Source organism: Myotis yumanensis, unplaced genomic scaffold (assembly GCF_028538775.1).
Source record: "Myotis yumanensis isolate MYYU_CA2020_CCGP unplaced genomic scaffold, mMyoYum1.0.hap1 SCAF_8, whole genome shotgun sequence".
Lineage (NCBI taxonomy): Eukaryota > Metazoa > Chordata > Mammalia > Chiroptera > Vespertilionidae > Myotis > Myotis yumanensis.
Genome location: NW_027223759.1, coordinates 29,941,199 through 29,961,017, shown reverse-complemented (window position 1 = coordinate 29,961,017; position 19,819 = coordinate 29,941,199). Strand labels below are relative to the sequence as shown.

General features: G+C 39.7%; 1 protein-coding gene across 2 annotated transcripts in view; it reads right to left on the bottom strand.

Moving 5' to 3' along the window:
• SP100 (SP100 nuclear antigen) overlaps positions 1-16,878 on the bottom strand; it is a 61,705-nt gene extending 44,827 nt beyond the window's left edge. Inside the window, exons 1-3 of one of the 2 annotated variants that reach the window (XM_070422360.1) lie at positions 16,757-16,878; positions 1,828-1,990; positions 1,205-1,373 (exon numbers count right to left, since the gene is read on the bottom strand). In XM_070422360.1, the coding sequence (XP_070278461.1) occupies positions 1,205-1,373; positions 1,828-1,990; positions 16,757-16,788 (364 nt within the window). In that variant the 5' untranslated portion in view covers positions 16,789-16,878. The remainder of the gene's footprint in view (positions 1-1,204; positions 1,374-1,827; positions 1,991-16,756) is intronic. The other variant, XM_070422361.1, reaches the window with a different exon arrangement.
• Between the last annotated feature and the right edge of the window lie 2,941 nt (positions 16,879-19,819).

Sequence of the window (19,819 nt, the reverse complement as noted above, 5' to 3'; positions counted from 1 at the left end):
TCTGCTTCTCACTCTCTGATTGAGCCAAATCAAATTTGTCCTTGTTTTGAAGACATACTAGTCCTTTTCACATTCATGTCTGATCCCATAGCATCCACCCACTTAGGACATATGGCCATTTTTCTTGTAATGTCTCTATCTCTTATCTGGAGAACTCCATTGAGCTTCCATTGGAATAAAAAGTTCGCTTAGGCAAGTAAATTATCTATCTATCTATCTATCTATCTATCTATCTATCTATCTATTATCTATCTATCTATCTATCTATCTATCTATCTATCTATCTATCTATCTATCTAGATACAGTAGAACATTCTCTTAACTGGGTACTATTATAAAGTATAAATTATGTCTTCTTAGAAAAATCATACCTTCTTGAGAATCATACCTATAGTGTTATATAGCATCAAAAGTCGTCCCTGGGAGAGCAATAGGTTTTGTGATTCTATGACTCATGTGTGTTTCACCCCTTGTGAAGAAAGTTAAAACCATTTCTTGATCTTTGAGAGCACATTTGACTTTGGTTTAAATTTCTTGCTTATTACTCTGGACACCCGATGAAGATGGCCTCTCTTCTGTGTCACTAGGCCAACACTGAGCTTATGGTAAAAAATGACCTGTGACTGTAGGTAGATAAATTGTATGTATACTAGGAAGGACTATATGTGAACTATAAGCCATGTATGACCTTTCTTCAATGTAGTGACTCTTATAACTCAGCTCTTCTTTGTGGGGTCCCTGAAAGTTACAACTACAGAGTTGTTACATGAGAGGTTGACTCCCATGAGCATGGTATGGCCAAATCACAGTGGGTCCCCCAACTAAGCTGTCACTAGTGGTGGGTGGTAGTCACCTTGGTGGACTGCTGTGTGGACAGCTGCAAGGGGTTTCACAGAAGAGCAGCAACTGATGCTGCCCTGTTGGGATGCTGAGTTTCTTGTCATTTGTCTTTCTAAGTAGGTCTCATGCCACCATGGCTCTGGTTGTCCTGTGACCCTAAATGCCTAGTTAAGCAGACCTGCAGGTGGGTGTTTATATTGTAGCCATTTTATCAAAAACTTTGAGAGGCTCATGATATGTCTGTTTTCTTAACTGCTATATCCCTACTGCCCAGCACTGTGAGTGGTACATAGTAGGAGCTAAATATATACTTGTCAAAAAAAGTTATTCCTGTACAGCAAGAGGTAGATAATAAATTAATTACCATTTTCAAATCCTTTATAAATGTTATTTAAGGCAGGGTATTCCTGTTTGTTGGCCTCACTGAATAATGCTTCCAGGAGTGATAGGTCAAATGTCTTCTCCAGTTCTTCGAGCACATTGTACACCACTCTCTGTACAGGGACCAGGTTTCTACAAGATTCTTGACAATCCTAAAAATAATACATGGAGAAAATATAAATAGGGACTTCCAAGTTACAGGAGAGCCCTAGAAAGTGATTTTTGTTGTTGCTAATCCTCACCAGAGGATATTTTTTTCCCATTGCTATTTAGGGAGAGTGGAAGGGAGGGAGGGAGTGGGAGAGGGAGAAAGAAAAAAATCATTGATGAGAGAGAGATACATCGACTGGTTGCCTCCCGCAGGAGTCCTGACTGGGGCTGGGAACCTGCAACCCAGGTATGGGCCCTTGACCAGGAATCAAACCTGCGACCCTACAGAGCTCAGGGAAACGCTCTAACCATTGAACCAGTTAGGCCATAGCTAGAAATTGATTTTGTTGTAAATGTGTTACAATTTCCCGCATAGGTATTTTTTCATGTAAAATTTAGAATTGTTATATATTTGTATGACTACTAAGTGATTGTAATATAATAAACCTCACTTACTTCATACATTTTACTGGTGATGAGTTCATGGTCACGAAGAATCTGAAGGAAAGGAAATTCCTTTATTATTGCTCTTGAAATCTCCACCTTATGTCTTTTGAAGTGCTTGAATATAATATCGTAGATAAAACTGTCGTCTATGCCCTGGTCTTCTGTGGACATCCTAGGGAGAAGGGATACCATGTGAAAATGGTTATCAAGATTCTGAGATGCTTGTGGAGGCGGTTAAGAGAAATATCACCCTGCATTATAAAACTAGTTCATAACTAAAAAGTTGTGGTTTGATAATGATATAGAATAAATTTAGTATCTCACAAGAATATCGCCATTTCTTCTGGGACTTCTGCTTTGTGTTGTTATAAATCTACCTCAGCTTTGTTATATACAGTGAATTTTTTTATGCATCTAAACTTCAGAAATTGCTGTTGTTTCCAGTGAAATTAATTGTAAACCTGAGTCTGTAATTCTGGTTCTTAGTTGATCATTTTATTACTATGATAATGTTTTAACCAACATCTTGTATTTCTAAATGTTATGAAGACTCATAACATATTTTTGTCAAACCAGAAAAGTACCCAGTAGGCATATACACATCAGGTACTAATAATGTCACATTATTGTTCCAAATTCCTGCAAGAAAATGTTTCTGGTTAAGGATGGGAGATGAAGAGAAGCATTTGTCTTCTCTTTTATTGAAAACCCTACTAAAATGATAATGAAGGAATGTAGGTCGAGGATACTCCTAGCGGCCAGGAAAGCAACAGCACTCCCTGTGGGATCCTAAAGGCAGTGAAAATTGGAATGGGAGACATGGTGCTTAAGACCAGCATGTCATTTGAAAAATGAAGAGCAGAACAACTCCACAACCCACAAGCTGACCGCTGGAGCCAGGCAGCTTCTCAGAGGCAAACATTGCTGTCCTTCTTCCACCATATGTTAATGTTGCCTGTTACTGGATTTGTACATGGAATAATACATTGTGTGTGCTTATGTGTCTAACTGCTTTTACTTATTATCTATGTTTTTGGGTAATTAGAAGTTTGTTCCTTTTTATTGTAGAGAATACTCCATTGGATGTTTTTACCACAATCTGCTTATTTGGATCGATTCCAGTTTGGGACTAGTGTAAATAAAGCTGCTCTGCTTTTCATTCCTCTTGGAGAAACAGCTAAAATTGGAATGTTAGGTCATTGTGTCGCAATATGTTTAACCATTACAGTATCTACCAAACTGTTTTTCAAAGTCTATAAGATATACCCTTTCCAATTTTAGTCATTCTAATGTGTGATGTGCTATCTCAAATAGCTTTAATTTGTATTTCTTTAATGACTAATTATAATGATCACATTTTCATATGCTTATTGGCAATTCATGTATCTTTATGTATTATGTATCTTCATGTAAAGTGCCCTTTCAAGTCTTTGTCCTATTTAGATTATTGTGTTGTCTTTTACTCCTTATTGATGTGTAAGAGTTTGTAATATATGGCAGAAATAAGTAGTTTTATTTCTTTTAGTTTTTTTGTTTTTGTTTTAAGAGGTTATATGCCTGAAGTCTTAGGGCAAATATGCTTTTAGCAATTAAACTGCACAACCCCTACCTCAGACTTCTACCCCCACCCACCACCACACACACATACACACAAAGTTAATCATGTTCACTCCATGGGCCCAGTGAGCTGTCAAGCTGCCTTCTCCCATCAATTTTATTTGCAAATGCCAACTCTGGTTCCAGCTTATATCCTTTCTAAAGACTTAATTCTTCCCCCACCACCAATTTCAAGAGCACTTCCTCTGTTCCTTTCCTATGGCACTATACCCTTCCACTCCTTTTCACAAATCCTAAATTTTCCCACTAGTCTCAAGTTAATGGGAAGTCTATTTGGTTCATCTGGGCCTACAGAACAAAATGCAGGGCTTCGCATGTGGCAGGCCCATAAATAATCCTATATAATAAAGAGGTAATATGCAAATTAACCCTCATACCCTCACAAGATGGCTCCCTACTGCCAGGCTGGGGCGGGGGGGGGGGGGGGAGCAGCGGTTAGTGAGGGACAACCAAATGACTGAACAGCAGGCTGCGTGGGGCGACCAAGCTGGCAGGGGGGTTAGTGAGGGATGACTAAACTACTGAATAGCAGGCTGCGTGGGGTGACCAAGCCGGCGGGGGCCGTGAGAGGTGACCAGGCTGGCAGGGGAAGGCAGTTGGAGGAGACCAGGCCAGCAGGGGGGGCAGTTAGGGGTGACCAGGCCAGTAGGGGGGGCAGTTAGGGGCTATCAGGCTGCCCCTCAGGCAGAAGCAGTGAGGGGCAATCAGGCCAGCCAGGGGGGAGGGCAGTTAGGGGTGACCAGGCAGGCAGGCAGGTGAGTGATTAGGAACCAGTGGTCCAGGATTGTGAGAGGGATGTCTGACTGCCAGTTTAGGCCTGATCACCGGGATCAGGCCTAAACCGGCAGTCAGACATCCCCCAAGGGGTCCTGGATTGAAGAGGGTGCAGGCTGGGCTGAGGGGACCCATTCCCTGCTTGCAAATTTTGTGCACCTGGCCTCTAGTTGATGAAATAAAGCACCAAGGATATTTGTCCCTAGAGGCTCAGCTGACAAAATATGGGAAGAATTTCTTGTTAAAACCTTCATAACTGCACACAGGCAAAACTGTACAATTTGGTATGAAGAGGGGTTATGAGGAAGGGTGAAGGGAAAACAGGTACAAAAGTGCCTATGATCTGTGCGTTATTAGGTAACAATAATCTTTGGGGCTTGGAAGTAGAGCAATGAACTGACAAAGGGCTGGGGCAGGAAATTAAGTAGGAGGGGAAGCCCTATCACATGCCTTTCCCCACCCCGTCCCGCACCCCCGCCCAACTTCTGCTGAAAGGAGTTAGCTCTGTCAGCTTCATTGGGGGGCCTCTAGGGGACAGTGCAGAGATGAGTCAGGGGTGCACTTGAAAGTCATAAAATCTTATGGCTGCACTCTGGCGGCTATTACCAAAGGATGGAAAAATACTTGGGGTGGGAGGGGGCGCTAGAGGCCAAAGCTTAAGGATGCAAAGCAGATGGCGTTCAGGGCCCACATGGCTCCTGGGAGCCCATGCGCCCAAGGCCCAGAAGATGGGCAGGGTCCTGGGCTCCAAATCCGAATCTGAAAAGATCCGAGAACCCACTCCCAGGCTCCCCTCCCGCTCTGGGTTTACACCAACTTGCCCAGGGCTGGCCATTTCCTCAGATGGAAGTGAGAGGGGATCCCTGCCCTCCCACCACACCCACCATGTTCCTGGAGGCACCATGCTTGATTTATGTATTAGAAATATTTTCTGCCAGTTTGCCCTTCATTTTTATAACTATGTGTGTTGATGAGGAGAAATCTTTTTGATGAAGCCAAATCTATTTTTTGTGTGATTAATAACTTTAGTGTAATAAGAAATCTTTGTCTACCCTAAGTTAATGAAAATATTCAAAAATCCATTTACATATAAGCATGGGTATATTTCTGGATTTTTCTCTTCTGTGCTACTGATCTATTTGTCTATCCTTATGCCAATAGCATATTGACGTAACTACTATAGGTTATGGAAGGTCTTGATGTTAATTAGGGAAAGATTATTTTGGTTTTCTAAGTCTTTTGGCTTTCCACATATCTTTTATTTATTTTTTATTCCTTTTTTTTAATCCAACAAGTGTTTATTGAGGGCACTGTTCTTTTGAAAAATATTGTTTGTATTGGTTTCAGGTGTACATCATAGTGATTAGGCAATCATATACTTCACAAAGCATTCCCCCAGATAGTTCCAGTACCCATCTAGCACAATATCTTTTAAAATCAATTTGTCAAATTTTAGAAGAAAAACTTTTTGGATTTTTATAGCCTTTTGCATTTTGAAACCATAGAGAAATTTGATGAGAACTGACATTTTAACAATATTAAACTCCAACCTACTCCTATGCTTCCAATCCTATAACCTAGCTCTATTTTTTGCCATGTCCTTACTACTCCTTAATATATTAAGTCAATTATTTATATATTTTATTTAGTTTTTATTGTCATATTCATTGTCTGTCTTCTCTCAAAAATATATATGCTATAAGCATAGGGATTGTGTCTGTTTTGTCCTTTGATTTTTTTTGGCGGGGGGGGGGGGGGGAGTACTTGATACACATAAGTTGATAATCATTATTTATTGGTTAGATGCCCATAAGTACAAAATTTTGTTGAAGCAAAATATAACCATAACAACATAATACTGATCCACCACACCTGAAAACAGTTTGATGGTTCATTCAGCTAAATGGCTGAGTAAATTATGGTAAATTCATATTGCTGGATACATAATTATTTACTTCTAGTATTTGAATGGAAAGGCATAGTTTTATTGATGAATGAAAACATAAATTTCATATTAATATGTTATGATTCCATTTTTGTACAAATCAAAGTAATAAACGTCTTTTATTTGTGTGTGAAGTGTGGAGCAAATGTTGGGAAAGCAATGCAATGTTACACCCAGACTGTTAACATTGGCTTAGTTCAGAGTGTCAGGATTTTACCCCAGTCCCTTCAGTTCCTTGTTTTATCATTTTTAGTAACATCAGAGGAAATAGAAAAAAATAGGGCCAAAGTAAGACTTTTAGAATAAGTATATTTAATAACCCTATAGCTTATGAGATAATATTGTTTCTGTAAAACAACTGGCTGGGAAATTTAGAAATTTAAAAGTTGATTTTCTAATTAAAAAATAAAGGTAGGAAAAAAGAATAAATTTTTTAAGAATAAATTTAACAAATGGAACATAAATATTTATTGTTGTTGTTAATCCTTGTCCAAGTATAGTTTTCCATTCATTTTTAGAGAGAGTGAAAGGGAGGGGAGAGACAGAGAAACATTAATGTGAGAGAAACACATGGAATGGTTGCCTTCCACACTTACCCCAAACAGGGCAGGGCATGCACCCCAGTATATGAGCCTGCAACCAAGGTATGTGCCCTTACTCGGAATTGAACCCAGGACCAGTCGGTCCGTGGGCTGATGCTCTATCCACTGAGCCAAACTAGCTAGGGCTGGAACACAAATATTATATGCTGATAACATTAAAACATTGCTAAGAAAAAAATTAAAGATCTAAATAAATGGAAACACTCCATGTTCATGGATTGGAAGACTCAACATATATAAGATGGTGATTTCCTCTCATTGATTTATAGGTTCAATGCAGTTATCAAAATCCTAGCAGGCCCTATCGCAGAAATCACAAAGCTGATCCCAAATTTTATGAGGAAATGTGAATAGCCAAAACAATTTTGAGGAACCAAGTTGGAGGAATTATACTTTCTGATTTCAACAGTTATTATAAAGCTACAGTAATAATACTGGCAGAAAAAAATATGGATCACTGGTACAGAATTGAGAGTGAAGAAATACACTATGTTATTAGTCAATGGACTTTCAATAAAAAATGCCAAGACAATTCAATGAGGAAAAGATAGTCTTTCAACAAATGGTGATAGGATATTTGGATATCTACATGCAAAAATATTAAATATTAATTTGTACCTTTACCTCAGAGCATGTACCACAATCAACTCAAAATAAATTGTAGACTTAAATGTGAGAGCAGGGCAAGTATAGCGCATGTTTCTATGTGATCACACAAGGCACTGTGTTTGCTCTAATGCTCTGCTTTTACAGTTTTGAAATTCTTAATGATTTGTTGCCTGTGTGTTTGGTGTCAAATCCAAGAAATTATTGCCAAGAACAATGTCAAAAAGTTTCACAGATTCAGGCTTAACTAGAGAACATTATGCTAAGTGACACAAACCAGTCACAGAAGGATTAATACTGCATGATTCCACTTACATGAGGTATCCAAAACAAAGATAACAGAATAGTATTGTCCAGGAGTGGGAGAGAGGGAGATGGGAAATTGTCTTCCAGTGGGTATAAAGATTCAGTTATGAAAGATGAATATGTTCTAGAGATCTACTATAAAATGGTACCTATAGTTAACAAGCATAAAAACGTTTTTGGAGATGATGAATATATTTAGTACCTTGCTTGTGGTGATGGTATCATAAATGTATGGATATGTCTAAATTAATGAAGATGTATACATTAATATGCATAATTTTTGTATTTAAATAGCGCAATAAATCTTTAGAAAACATGTAATTACTTATACGGGGAAACTAGCAAAAGGCAAGCCAATTTGGGTTTCTGAATTGTGAAAGGATTCAGGAATCAGAAGCACCATTGCTTCAGAAGACAGGTGGGGAGGTGAAAAGCAAAACTGGCATATTGAAGCTCACCAGTCATCTAAAGGCATCCATTCATTAACATAGCCCCAATCAGGTGTTCATGTCTCATTTCTAAATGCGGCTGGACACCCAGTGGATGCTTGAGGGATCTCTGAGAACAAACAAATAATGGGGCAGGAGCTGGGGAAAAATGAACTCTTAAAAGAACCTTGGAAGAAACAGATGAATTAAAAACATTATCATCCTCAGGAATAGAGAGAAAAGATTAGATTTATTAAAAAAGAGGATGGTATAACCCTGGCCAGCATGGCTCAGTTGGTTGAGCATCGTCCCATGCACCAAGAAATCACTGATTTGATTCCCAGTAAGGGTGCATATCTGGATTGCAGGCTCAATCTTCAGTAGCGGGTGTGGAGGAGGCAGCCTGTTGATGGTTCTCTCTCATCAATGTTTCTCTCTCTCTCTCCCTTCCTTTCTCTCTCTAAAATCAATAAACACACACACACACACACACACGATTGTATAAAAAAGGAGAAACATAAAAAAAGAGCTGTTAGAAATGAAAAATATGGCAAAAAAGAAAAAATTATCAAAGATTGCCAATCAAACACAAAAACAGAAAGCTTGTGGAGGATTAACCTAGGAGACCTAATATCTAACTACCAGGAATTCCAAAAAGATAGAAGAGAGAGGCAGAAGGGAAGAAATTATTGAAGAAATATTGAAAGTAAAATCATGTGAATTGAAATAAATCAGTTTCATTTGAAAGAGCTCTATAGTTTCCAAAACAATGATTAAAACCAACACCAGAGCAAATTATCATGAAATCAAGTGATTAAAGAACCAGAAAGTCTCAGAGTCAAAGTAAGTGACATACAAAGAAAGAATCAGAATCAGAATGGCAGCAGAGCTCTCATTAGCAATACTAATGGTAGTAAAATACTAATGATAGTATTGCTAATAGTAAACTGCAAGACAATGGACTGAATTCATTTCTGGAATAGGCCTTTTTCATTACCAAATTTTCACACAAGTGTGAGGACAAAAATAATCATTTAAAAAAATCCACGAATAATCTTAAAATATATGCATACCTTCTATGATATTATTCAGGAGGCTATGGATAATGTGCAACTCAAAATGAGGGAGTAAAACAAGAAAGGGGAATACATAAAACCCCCCAAACAGGATGCAACTGAGAGAGATCAAGCTTCAGAAGGTCAGCCCTGGTGGCCTGAAGCAATCAGAAGTAATTAGAGCAGGAGAATAAAGGGTTCCAGGAGAGCTTCTCTAAGAAAATAAACAGAACTGATCAATTATCTAATGTGTCTCACCATATTGAGAAAAATTTTATAGTTCTGTAGAGTGTTTGGGAAGAATTGGTAATGAGGATACACAAAATCCAAGTGTGTGTGTGTGTGTGTGTGTGTGTGTGTGTGTGTGTGTGTGTATACACACATTCTTATGAAAGACACAGGAGGATAACATTGGCAAATTGGAGTACATACAATTTTTTAAATATAATTTTTGAGTAAGGTGGAAAAGTAAAACTAAAGATTAACCATATATACCCATATATCTATATATCTATATATCTATATATCTATATATCTCTCCATTTAAAAGACTAAGTTACTGACTGTCCATCCATCTGACCGTCCAACCGACTGGCCAGTACATATGACACACACTGGCAATTTAAAAATAAATGTTGACTTGTGCATGTGTGATATTTGTCCCCATCTGACACTGGCCTCCCTTTAAATGAATTCTAAGACAGTTTGCCATGATGCCATCATTTGTGATGACTATTAATAAATCACAAGGACAAACTCTAGACAGAGTAGGAATATTCCTACCTGAACCCGTTTTCGGACATGGTCAGTTATATGTTGCTTTCTCTCGAGTTAGAAGAGCATGTGATGCTTAAGTTAAAGATGTTAAATTTCATCAGAAGGGAAATTAGTCAAGCACTCTGAAAGTGTTTTTACTCTTAATATGGTATACAGGGAGATATTAGAATAAATTTAATCAATTTATCAGTCTTTGTTTTTTTCAATGTTGTTTTTATATCATGTTTTTTATTTTTATATCATGTCTGTTGTTTTATCATGTTGTTATTTTTTTACAAATTCATATTTATTTTTTAAAATAAATCTTTATTGTTCAGATTATTACAGATGTTGCTCCTTTTTCCCCCCAGAGCTCCCCTCCACCTGGTTCCCACCCCACCCCATGCCCTTACCCCCTCAACTGTCCTCATCCATAGGTTTAAGACTTTTGTCCAATCTATTCCTGCACCCCCTTCACAATCCTTTCCCCCTGAGAATTGTCAGTCCACTCCCTTTCTATGCCCCTGCTTCTATTATATTCACCAATTTATTCTGTTCATCAGATTTTTTTATTGACTTAATTTTTAGATTCACTTGTTGATAGATATGTATTTGTTGTTCCTTTGTTGTTCATAATTTTTATCTTTACCTTTTTCTTCTTCCTCTTCTTAAAGAATACCCTTCAGCATTTCATATAATCCTGGTTTGGTAATGATGAACTCCTTTAGCTTTTTCTTGTCTGTGAAGCTCTTTATCTGACCTTCAATTCTACATGATAGCTTTGCTGGGTAGAGTAATCTTGGTTGTAGGTTCTTGCTATTCATCACTTTGCATATTTCTTACCACTCCCTCCTGGCCTGCATGGTTTCTGTTGAGAAATCAACTGACAGTAGTATGGGTACTCCCTTGTAGGTAACTGTTTTTCTCTTGCTGCTTTTAAGATTCTCTCTTTGTCTTTTGCTCTTGGCATTTTAATTATGATGTGTCCTGGTGTGGTCCTTTTTGGATTCCTCTTATTTGGGGTTCTCTTCGCTTCCTGGGCTTGTAAGTCTATTTCTTTCCTCAGGTAGGGGAAGTTTTCTGTCATTATTTCTTCTCATAAGCTTTCAATATCTTGCTCTCTCTCTTATTCTGGCACCCCGATAATTCGGATGTTGGTACGTTTGAAGTTGTCCCAGAGGCTCCTTACACTATCTTCATATTTTTGGATTCTTTTTTCTTTTTGCTTTTCCGGATGGGTGTTTTTTGTTTCTTCATATTTCAAATCTTTGACTTGGTTCTTGAGATCATCTAGTCTTCTGTTGGATCTCTATATATTATTCGTTATTTCAGTCAGTCTATGCTTAATTTATGACTGGTCCTTTTCCATTTTTTTTGGCATTCTCATTAAGATCCTTGAAGGTCTCACTAAGTTCCTCGGAGGTTTGTAGAAGATTCTTGAGTAACCTTATCACTGTGGTCTTGAACTCCAAATCCAGTAATCTGCTTTCCTCCATTTCTTTCATTTGTGACGTGTTTCTTTGTCTCCACATCTTGGCCACTTCCCTCTGCTCTTGGCACCTCCGCACCTCCTACCCAGCCTCAATGCACTTTTTTCTTTCCTTCTAGTTGTAGAACTTCCACTCAGCTAGCTTTCCCATGGTTCTGGATGATCGCCGTTTTGTCTTTTAGTTGTAGTTTTAATGTGGTTGGGGGGGGCAGGGCGGGCGGCACATACAGGTATATACCTTATGCAGCCAACTTGGTTGTCCTTATGTTGTTATTATTGATTTATTAATCAATTTATATATTATTTTCGTATACATTTTACTAATTTTCTATCATCTCTGACACTTCTATTATAGAGAAAGGGTGAATAGCGATATTAAAATATTTCTTCTAATTAATTTCCTTTCAATGTGCACAAATCTGTGCATGGGGCCACTAGTAATATAATAACTATGTCTGGTGACAGTTGTATACTGAAAATATCAGTGGGAACATTTTGTAAAGTATATGATTATCTAACTACTATAAGGCACACCTGAAACTAATACACAGTAATATTGAATATAAATTGTAATTTTAAAATTAAAAAAATTTGCAATTAAAAAAACAAATGAACAAAAAAGTCTGTGGTTTAGTTAACACTGATGTGCTCATGTTGGCTTTTCAGTTTTGAAAATTATACCCAATAGTGTAAAAGGATTATCACAGGAAATGAAACTAGGTGTGCATTATACAGAAAGTTCTGTGGTAACTTCACATCTTTAATGTAAATATAAAATTATTCCAAAACAATCATTTATTTAAAAAAATGTTTGCAAGTGAGAATAGCAGAAAAAGTAGAAAACAGGACGAGAAACACCTCACACATTCAAAATATCAGATGCCACTACAAAACTTCTTTAATCTGTCCAAGTTTCCATATTAAAAAAGAAAATCCACAGCAAACATTATCCATAATGGTACAATGAGAAAAGCTTTCCCTTTGGGATTGGGCTTAAGGTACAGATGATTACAATTATTACTTGTATTCACCATAATAATGGAAGTCCTGGCCAACACAGGCAAGAAAAAGAAATAATAAGTGTACTAGTAAGGATCAGATTTGTAGAAACAAAACTGTCATTATAAATATATTATATAAATTAATATGTATATATTTCTCCAAAGTCATTGGAATTAAAAAGAGTTTGGCAAAATTTTAATTTACTTTTATATCTTAGTAACAAACAGCTAGAAAGTTCATTTTAAATTATGTAGATTTAATAGCCTAAATATATCAAGTATTTACAAATAAATCTAGCAGAAGAAAAAAATATAAATTTTATCAGAAAATATTTTTAATTAATAGTATTCATATGCCATATTAATGAGGTAGAATACATAATATTATAAAGATGTCAATTCTCTTTTAATCAATCCATAGAATCATTACGATCCTTAAAAAAAAAATCTGAACAAGATTTCGACATGCTGATTTGGAGATGCAAAGCGTCATGACACTTTGAAGAAGGGAAGAAGATGGGGAGATGTACTCTACCAAGTGTCAAGAGTTCATATGGAGCTATGGCAGTCAGTGAGGCATAAGGAGAGACTCTTGTGGGCCAATGGCAGAGAAGAGAGAACAGAACAGAATCTGCTCATGTGGCCCCTGGGTAAGAGCAGAGGGGAAAAGGATGGTTAACCCAGATGAGGACAGTGTAAACTGGGGAAGAGGGGAGAGCTGCCTAAGTCAAGCACGAGTGAAATGGGCTGTAAAACCATGGCAGGCACGTGACAAAGAGAGTGTAGCAATACAAGTGTGGTGATTGGGGAGTGGGGCATTGGGGTGTGGGCGGAGGTGAAAAGGACAGAGAGGGGATAAATGGTGATGGAAAACAAACAAACAAATAATAAATAAATAAATAAATCTATATAGATGAAAACCCAGTGGCCATAACGCCGTAATGACCAAAGACTGGCACTGGTGGGCAGGGCCGCATGGTTTCGTGTGCTGGGCTTCTAGTAAATAAATAAATAAATAGAAAGAAAGTGAAGAAACACAGGCACCAAACTGCAGACAGTGTCAATCTGGAGGAATAACCCAGAGGGTGAGGAAGACATCCCCAAAGCACTTAATATCACAGAAACAACTAAATAAAGCAACTGTGCACCGATGGACTGATATAATAACATGTGGTTTAAAGTCAAGCTTAAATAAAGTTAAAAAATAAAATTAGTTCTGTGACCATTAAAAAATAATAATAGAGTTTGCAGAGCTATTGAGGGAAATTAAGACACCCCCTTAAGAAAACACAACCAACTTAAAAAATATCCTATATAATAAAAGGGTAATATGCAAATTGACTGAACGGCAGAATGACTGGTTGCTATGACATGCACTGACCACCACGGGGCAGACGCTCAATTCAAGAGCTGCTCCCTGTGGTCAGTCCACTCCCACAGGGGGAGTGCCTCTCAGCTACAAGCCAGGCTCATGGCTGGTGAATGCGGCAGCCCGAAGGACAACAGAGTCTTGAGGGGTCCAGACTGCAAAAGGGCGCAGTCTGGGCGCACTCCTCCCCCTCTCCCTCCAGGTGCACAAATGTCGTGTACCGGGCCTCTAGTTAGATATAACAAGAAACCAAAAAAAGACTAAAAATTAAATAACTCTTATAGAAGAAAGGTTTGAGACAAAAGAAAGTAAAGGGAAAAAAAGAAGATTTATTAGGGACAGATAAAGCTGTGAAGGCTAAAGTTGCACCAATGGAAGAATAGTTTTGTCCCAAAATTAAATAAGAATACATTTTTGAAGACAGTAGAGAAGAAACTTTCACGGAAGTAAAGCTAGAGTTGATTCTGTCACCTTAAGAACACGAGAACTATGGTGTGCATGGAATTCACCAGTAACTTTCAGCATCACTTCTATTTATTCATAATAACCAGAGTATATTTATCTTATAAAATCAATATTATAATAAGTCTTCAAATTTCAAGCTTTACAAGTAGAAGTCACCATAAACAAAATTAAAGAAAAGAAAAGTAAATTTATAACTATCAGAATATTTAACAAACCCTCAATTGTCATCAAAGAAAAAACAATCACTTCAACTAATAGCACTGGCAATAAATAAGCCAGCAACTCACCTAAGAGGCAATTTAAATAACCAATAGACACAAAACACCTCCACCTCCCATGTAATCAGAAAATGCAAATTAACTAAATGAATCTGTGAAAATGAGTGTTGGGAGATGATTCATCTCATTCGCTATTGCTAGCAGAATATATTGGTTCAGTTCCTAAGAAAGGCAGCTTGGCAGAATATGTAAATAAGTAAGTATTAGTATTCGTCGCCTCAACAATTTGATTTTTTGGTTACTGACAGAAGACAAATTCATATATCTATAATAATAAGAGGATAATATGCTAATTAGATGAGACATCATTCTGGATATCATTCCAGATGTCCTTCTGGACAAAGCCAGGCCTGGAGGGAAGACTGGGTCCCAGGTTTCAGAGGGAAGCCAGTGCCAGCAGCCAGGGGAAGGAAGGCCTACTCTTGCACGAATTTTATGCATCAGGCCTCTAGTGTATATACATGCAAAAAAGAGAACTACATAATTGTTATCACAGCTTGTTGAAATGACCTAAGTATCTGTCAATGGAAGAGAATGGTTTAAAAATTATGGCATATTACTGTGGAAAACAGTATGGAGTTTCCTCAAAAAATTAAAAATGGGACTCCCATTTGACTCAGTAATCCCACTTCTTAGGAATATATCTCAAGAAATAAGAAACACCAATCAGAAAGGACATATGCACCCCTTTGTTCTTAGCAGCACAATTTGCAATATCTAAGATTTGGAAACAGCCTAAGTGCCCATCAGCAGATAAGTGGATTAAAAACTGTGGTACGTCTACACAATGGAATACTATGCTTCTGTAAGAAAAAAAGAATTCTAATCATTCACAATAGCATGGATGGACATGGAGAGCATTATGCTAAGCGAAATAAGCCAGTTGGACAAAGATAAATATCACAAGATTTCACTCATATGTGGAAATAATGAACAACATAAATCTATGAACAAAAAACAGATCCAGAGACAGAGAAGCATTGAACAGACTTTCAAACTTCAGAGGGAAGGCAGGGGAGGGAGGTGGGGCATAAGAGATCAACTAAAGGATTTGTATGTATGCATATGAGCAAAACCAATGGACACAGACACTAGGGGGGTGAGGATATGTGTGTGTGCGGTTGGGGGTGGCTAGGGAGAGGTCAATGGGGGAAAAAGGAGACATATGTAATACTATATGTAATACTTTAAACAATAAAGAATTTTGAAAAATAAAAACATAAAACCTCTTTAAAAAAAATTAGGGCATATTGATTCCATGGAGTAGTATGCAGCTTTTAAAAAGAATGGAGGAGATCTGTATGTTTATTAATATGAAAAAACTTCAATATTTTCACTATTAAAATAATTAACAATGCAAAATAGCATATACAATATAATCCTCTTTGTTAAAAAACAAAACACAAATTATATATTTAGGAAAATCAGTTATATGTGTAAACGCAGAGAAAGAGACATGGAAGGCTGTGCCCACAAACCTCAACAGGACCAGGTCAGACAGCTTCAGGCAGGTGGCAAGTGAAGGGGACTTTCCCCTCTACACACTTGCATGTCATTTGAAATTTTATGAGCAAGAATGTAAAATGTAGTTCTTTTCTATTAAAAAAGGTTAAACATATTAAGTGATTACTAGAGAAAAGGATAGGATTTCTGGCCTTTGCCTTGTCAGAGGTATAACCCATTACAGAGCAGAAACTCAAAGTGCAGATGAAAATACTCAGCCTGCACTAGTCTTTCATGTCTTGGCTTTTTCTTTTTCTCTTACTCCCTTAGATCAAGATCTCTGGAGGGAGAGTCCAGAGCCCCAGCCAGAGATGGGACTAGGCCTGGCATTGACCTGTCCCTAGCTCAGGTATGCGAACAAGGCACCCAGAATTTTATGTTTTCTAAAGTACCCTATATGAATAAACCTAGGTGAAGGCAGAGGGGTCCTGAGGGAAAATAGAGGGTTCAGAGATCATGAGAAAATAACAAATTGCGTCAGAAAAGACAGCCGAGTCCAGGTGACCCACAGCTGAGGAGAAGCTGTAAGACAAGAGTCCTGTGGGTTGTGGCAGCTGCACTCACACCAGCAGCTGTCCCTCTGCAGTTTAAAGATCTGATTCCCTCACTGGTATTCCTGCATTTCATTACACTGCACAGGAGTGTTCTTGTAAAGCAGGATGAGGTCAAGGTTTACACGAGTGTCTAATGACACCAAAGCAGCAGCGCAACCTGAGAGAAAGTTAAAGGGAGACAGAGACTGACCTGGTGCTGAGGTCGGTGCCCTCACTGGCCATCGTCTTGCCCTCGGCCCTTTCTGGGCCTGGAGCCCTCCTGTGTCCCCAGCTTGTGTCTAGTGTGGCTGCCCAGCCCTGAGCAGGAAGTGTGTACAATCACCCGGGGAGAGCTCCTCCCAAATGGGGAAATTAAAAGTGAAACTAACTTTCTGAGTGTTTTCAGATATGTCTCCCTCCTTCTGCAGCCCCGCAGTAGTTCTCAGCCATCAGGACATGTGGCAGCAGGAATGGAGGACAAAAAGAGTCAGTCAGGACCAGGAGGCAAGGGGAGGAGGACCCACGGGGAGGGGCAGGGCCAGCCCCCAAGAGACTTCTTGTTTCAGCAACGACTCCAAAAACCGGAAAATAGCATAGCTACGGGGCCTGGAAACCTGGAGAGCAGGAGAGGCGGCGACTGAAAAGGGACAGGGGGCAGAGAAAACACCCAGGGGACATGCTTCCTTAGCTTCACCAGGAGCAGCTTCCATTCAGACCACAGTAGTGGGCTGAGTCTCCAGCCTGGGAGACCCTCTGGGGACAGGGTTGTCCCTGAGAGGAGGCAGAGTCCCAGACTGAGAATTCCATGGGCAGGCGGAAGCGGAGGCAACAGCATCAACAGCTTCTGGTGCAGAGGATGAAGACCTGGCACCTCTGCAGATGCAGAAATAGAGAGGAGGGGCACCTGGGACCCAAGTGGGACCACTCAGGCCCCATACCGATGTCTCCTTCTGGGAGGGGGCCCATCAGTCAGCAGGACTCCTGGCCCCCCTGCCCTCCCTTCTTCCTGGGGAGTCTTTGAGGCTGGGAGTTCTGTGAAGGTGAGTCTGCTCCTTGGTGGGTCTCCCTGGGCTCATCCTGCTGGAGGGGCCAGGGCTCTGTGCTCCTCTGAGCTCCAGTGCACAGGGATAGCGACCTGGGGTGTGGGGAATGTGTGTGGTTGATTGGAGCAGCCTTGGGCCTTGTGGATAAGCCCAGTTCTGGGGTTCAGATTGAGGAATTATTTTTTGACACACATCCAAACCATGTTCCTAGCTTTTCTGAGGAAGAAAGCTGGTATTTTGCTCCCCATCTGTCTCATGTTTTTGCCTGTCAGTTGGTTTGGAATTCAGGTGGAAAGGCATGCATTTTTTTTTGGGCGGGGGTAGGGCGGGGAAACAAACACCTTGAAAGGAGTCAAGCACCTGGGTGTATGTCTTGCTCCTTGAGTTCTTGTCCATTTGTGCCCTAGATGGGTAAAGAGGTGGGGAATCATACCCCTGGCAATTACATGGTTGTGTAGACTTGATGGCACTCAATGGCAATATTTCAGTTTTTAGGGACTGGGGTGCAGTAGAACTTAGTAGACCCTTTGTGACTGGGTTCAGTGAGGGTACCGCTGTGGACTTCTGAGTCTTCCTACATAGCTGGTAAGAATCCAGATGGGTTGTTGGCGGGGGGGGAAATGTGATTATCTCTATAGAGAAGGCAGTGAATTCTTAGAAAAGGGGTCTGGAAGAGACATCTGGGCAGAGGAAGAAGAGATTAAGGAGTGAGGTTAAGGCGTGCAGAAGAGGAAGAGACTATAGGGTGTTGGGGTCCAACCCAAGCAGGTCGAGGGGTCCCCAAAGGTGTGGACGGAGTCGGCGAAGAAGGAATGACATGGAGACAATGTTCAGTTGATCAGTAGCCTAGCCAGGATCTCTAGCCAGGATCTCCAGCCAAGTTCTGGTCAGGATCTCCAGTGAAGTTCTGGTGTTTATTGTCTTGTTACATCTGTATTTATACCACTTGATTTTATCCTGTCAATTTCTATTGCAAAGGTTAGGGCATTTCTTATCTCCATTCCAGGGAGCAAAGATTATGTAGCTTAAGGGTGATTGTTTGTAGTTAAAGTGATTAACTACCCGCCTGTCATTTAGTTAAGGGGTTTTATTCCCTCCCTAACTTCAGGGAAAAATCCCTACCTGGGGAAACAACCTTTCTCGGAGAGGTGACCTCGGTTAAAACACATAGCGCCAAGAAGGTGAGCAAACATATTAAGAACAGTATGCCATATACGCCAGGTCCCTTGAAACATATGCTGTGCAGATGTTTCTTCCCTGCAGTGACTGTGTCAAGCAGCAAGGATGGACCGACTTCTGGCAATAGGGGTGCACAGTAATCCTACCTGGGCCACATTCGGAAAGTCTAGGGCTATGCATGAGAAACACCCCTCTAGAGGCCAAAGAAGAAGAAGGCTGGCTCAGGGCCACATGGCCTGTCCCAACCCATAGTCACCACCATAACAACAGCCCTTCATTTGGAGCCCTGGGCTCCACCTCAGGGGAAGTTAGTGACCTGTATCTAGAACAGAACAAGGATAGATTTCCGTGGTACCCTGGTTACTGCTGGATAGCACCACACTCCCTGAAACCCCCTGAAACCACATAATGCCTCTCTCTCATGACCACCCGGCCTCAGACACACGGGGTGGACACAAACAAAGGAAAGAGCCTGTTACTGCCATCAATTTCTCATTTTAGCATCTAAGAGTCCCCATTACCATCAGCTGGGTAGCCCTTTTCTCCCAGACTTGACTCCAACCACGCCTACACTTCTCTCTATTGGTCGTGCATGGTATTACTGCCTCCTTAGAACTGCATCTGGTTGCCTGTTTAGAGAAACCAAAACTAACAATCCCTTATCTATCAAGATTGTTAGACCACTGGTGGTCCATGAGGTCTGAAAGGGTCACCATGATTACTAATGGATGAAGGGGGATCATGTTATCCCTATTCTCTCAAGATTGTGTCTATCTAAACCCTCTAAATTAGCAATAGGAGCACCATTATTTCTATCTAAATAAAGGAGAAATGACTTATGGATTTGATTCTGAGATAATTTTGATATTTGGCAGTTCATGAGCACAAAAACCAGCTTATGACATGGACAGAGAAGTCTGGGTTTAAAATTGAGGAGGGTCCTGAAACTATGGCCCCTCCCACCCCCTCAGAACCCTTCTGTTTCCCAGAGAGGTTCATTATGTCCTGAAGTCCCACAGTGACCTTGCCTTTTTCACCTTCCTGGAGACAGA